General features: G+C 41.5%; 1 protein-coding gene across 1 annotated transcript in view; it reads right to left on the reverse strand.

Moving 5' to 3' along the window:
- Window positions 1-884: 884 nt before the first annotated feature.
- LOC106820118 (polypeptide N-acetylgalactosaminyltransferase 1-like) overlaps window positions 885-1,479 on the reverse strand; it is a gene marked incomplete at both ends in the record, with an annotated part of 4,234 nt that continues 3,639 nt past the window's right edge. The window contains 2 exons of the mRNA XM_014824670.1: window positions 885-914; window positions 1,124-1,231. Coding sequence (XP_014680156.1) covers window positions 885-914; window positions 1,124-1,231 — 138 coding nt within the window. The remainder of the gene's footprint in view (window positions 915-1,123; window positions 1,232-1,479) is intronic.

Below are 1,479 nucleotides of genomic sequence, written 5' to 3' on the forward strand. Positions count from 1 at the left end.
GGGTTGTTAGCTTGCTAGCAGGCCTGTAGGCTTGTTAATTGGTTATATGTTTGCTAGCAGACCTGTAGGCTTGTTAATTGGTTATAAGCTTGCTAGCGTGACTGTAGGCTTGTTGATGGGTTATAAGCTTGATAGCAGGCCTGTAGGCTTGTTAAGGGGTTTTACGCTTGCTAGCAGACCTGTGGGCTTCTTAAGGGGCTTGTTAGCTTGATAGCAAGCTTGTAGGGTTGTTAATTGGTTATAAGCTTGCTAGCAAGACTGTAGGCTTGTTAAGGGGTTGTTAGCTTGCTAGCAGGCCTGTAGGCTTGTTAATTGGTTATATGCTTGCTAGCAGGCCTGTAGGCTTGTTAAGGGCCTTAAGAAGCCTACAGACCTGCTAGCAATCTTATAACCCATTAAGAAGCCTAGAGGCCTGCTAGCAAGCTTATAACCCATCAACAAGCCTACAGTTCTGCTAGCAAGCTTATAACCAATTAACAAGCCTACAGGCCTGCTAGCAAGCATATAACCAATTAACAAGCCTTACAGTCCTGCTAGCAAGCTTATAACCGCTTGTTAGCTTGCTAGCAGGCCTGTAGGCTTGTTAATTGGTTATAAGCTTGCTCGCAGATAACCCATCAACAAGCCTACAGTCAAAGCTTGCTAGCAGCCTGTAGGCTTCTTAAGAGGCTTGTTAGCTTGCTAGCAGGCCTGTAGGCTTGTTAATTGGTTATAAGCTTGCTAGCAGGACTGTAAGGCTTGTTAATTGGTTATATGCTTGCTAGCAGGCCTATGGGTTGTTAAGGGGCTTGTTAGCTTGCTAGCAGGCCNAATAATTGTTATTACAATTAATCTCTGGTTAGTGTAGATATACAACTGTAGAGTGACAGAATAATTGTTATTACAATTAATCTCTGGTTAGTGTAGATATACAACTGTAGAGTGACAGAATAATTGTTATTATATTAAATCCCTGATTAGTGTAGATATACAACTCTAGAGTGACAGAGTAATTGTTATTACAATTAATCCCTGGTTAGTGTAGATAACCAACTGTAGAGTGACAAAATAATTGTTATTACTATTACTGGATGATATCATATGATGTAATAGACTTGTAATTGCCTGGTATCGACCCACCCACCTGACTGTTGATGTCTCCGATGCCGCACTGCTTGAGAGAGAGTTTAGCCTGGGCTCCGTGCACACCGTACGTTCCTTCTAGGCACTTCCCTACGGCTGCATTCTTTATCTATACGCACGTAGACACAGAGAGAGCATGCTATAGAGTTAGCGAACACCTCTGTAGAACGGACACTAGCCTATGAGGGGCACCTGTCTATATAAAGCACACTTTCCCTTGCGTGGATGTTATACGGTAAAACTACTTCTATAGAACGAACACAAGGGGACCCATATACACTCTATAAAGGACATTCTCAAGGTTTCCTCTAAATGACTCTTTTAGTATATATATATATATATATATATATATATATA

The sequence above is a fragment of the Priapulus caudatus genome, unplaced genomic scaffold (assembly GCF_000485595.1).
Source record: "Priapulus caudatus unplaced genomic scaffold, Priapulus_caudatus-5.0.1 Scaffold7229, whole genome shotgun sequence".
Taxonomy (NCBI): Eukaryota; Metazoa; Priapulida; class Priapulimorpha; order Priapulimorphida; family Priapulidae; genus Priapulus; species Priapulus caudatus.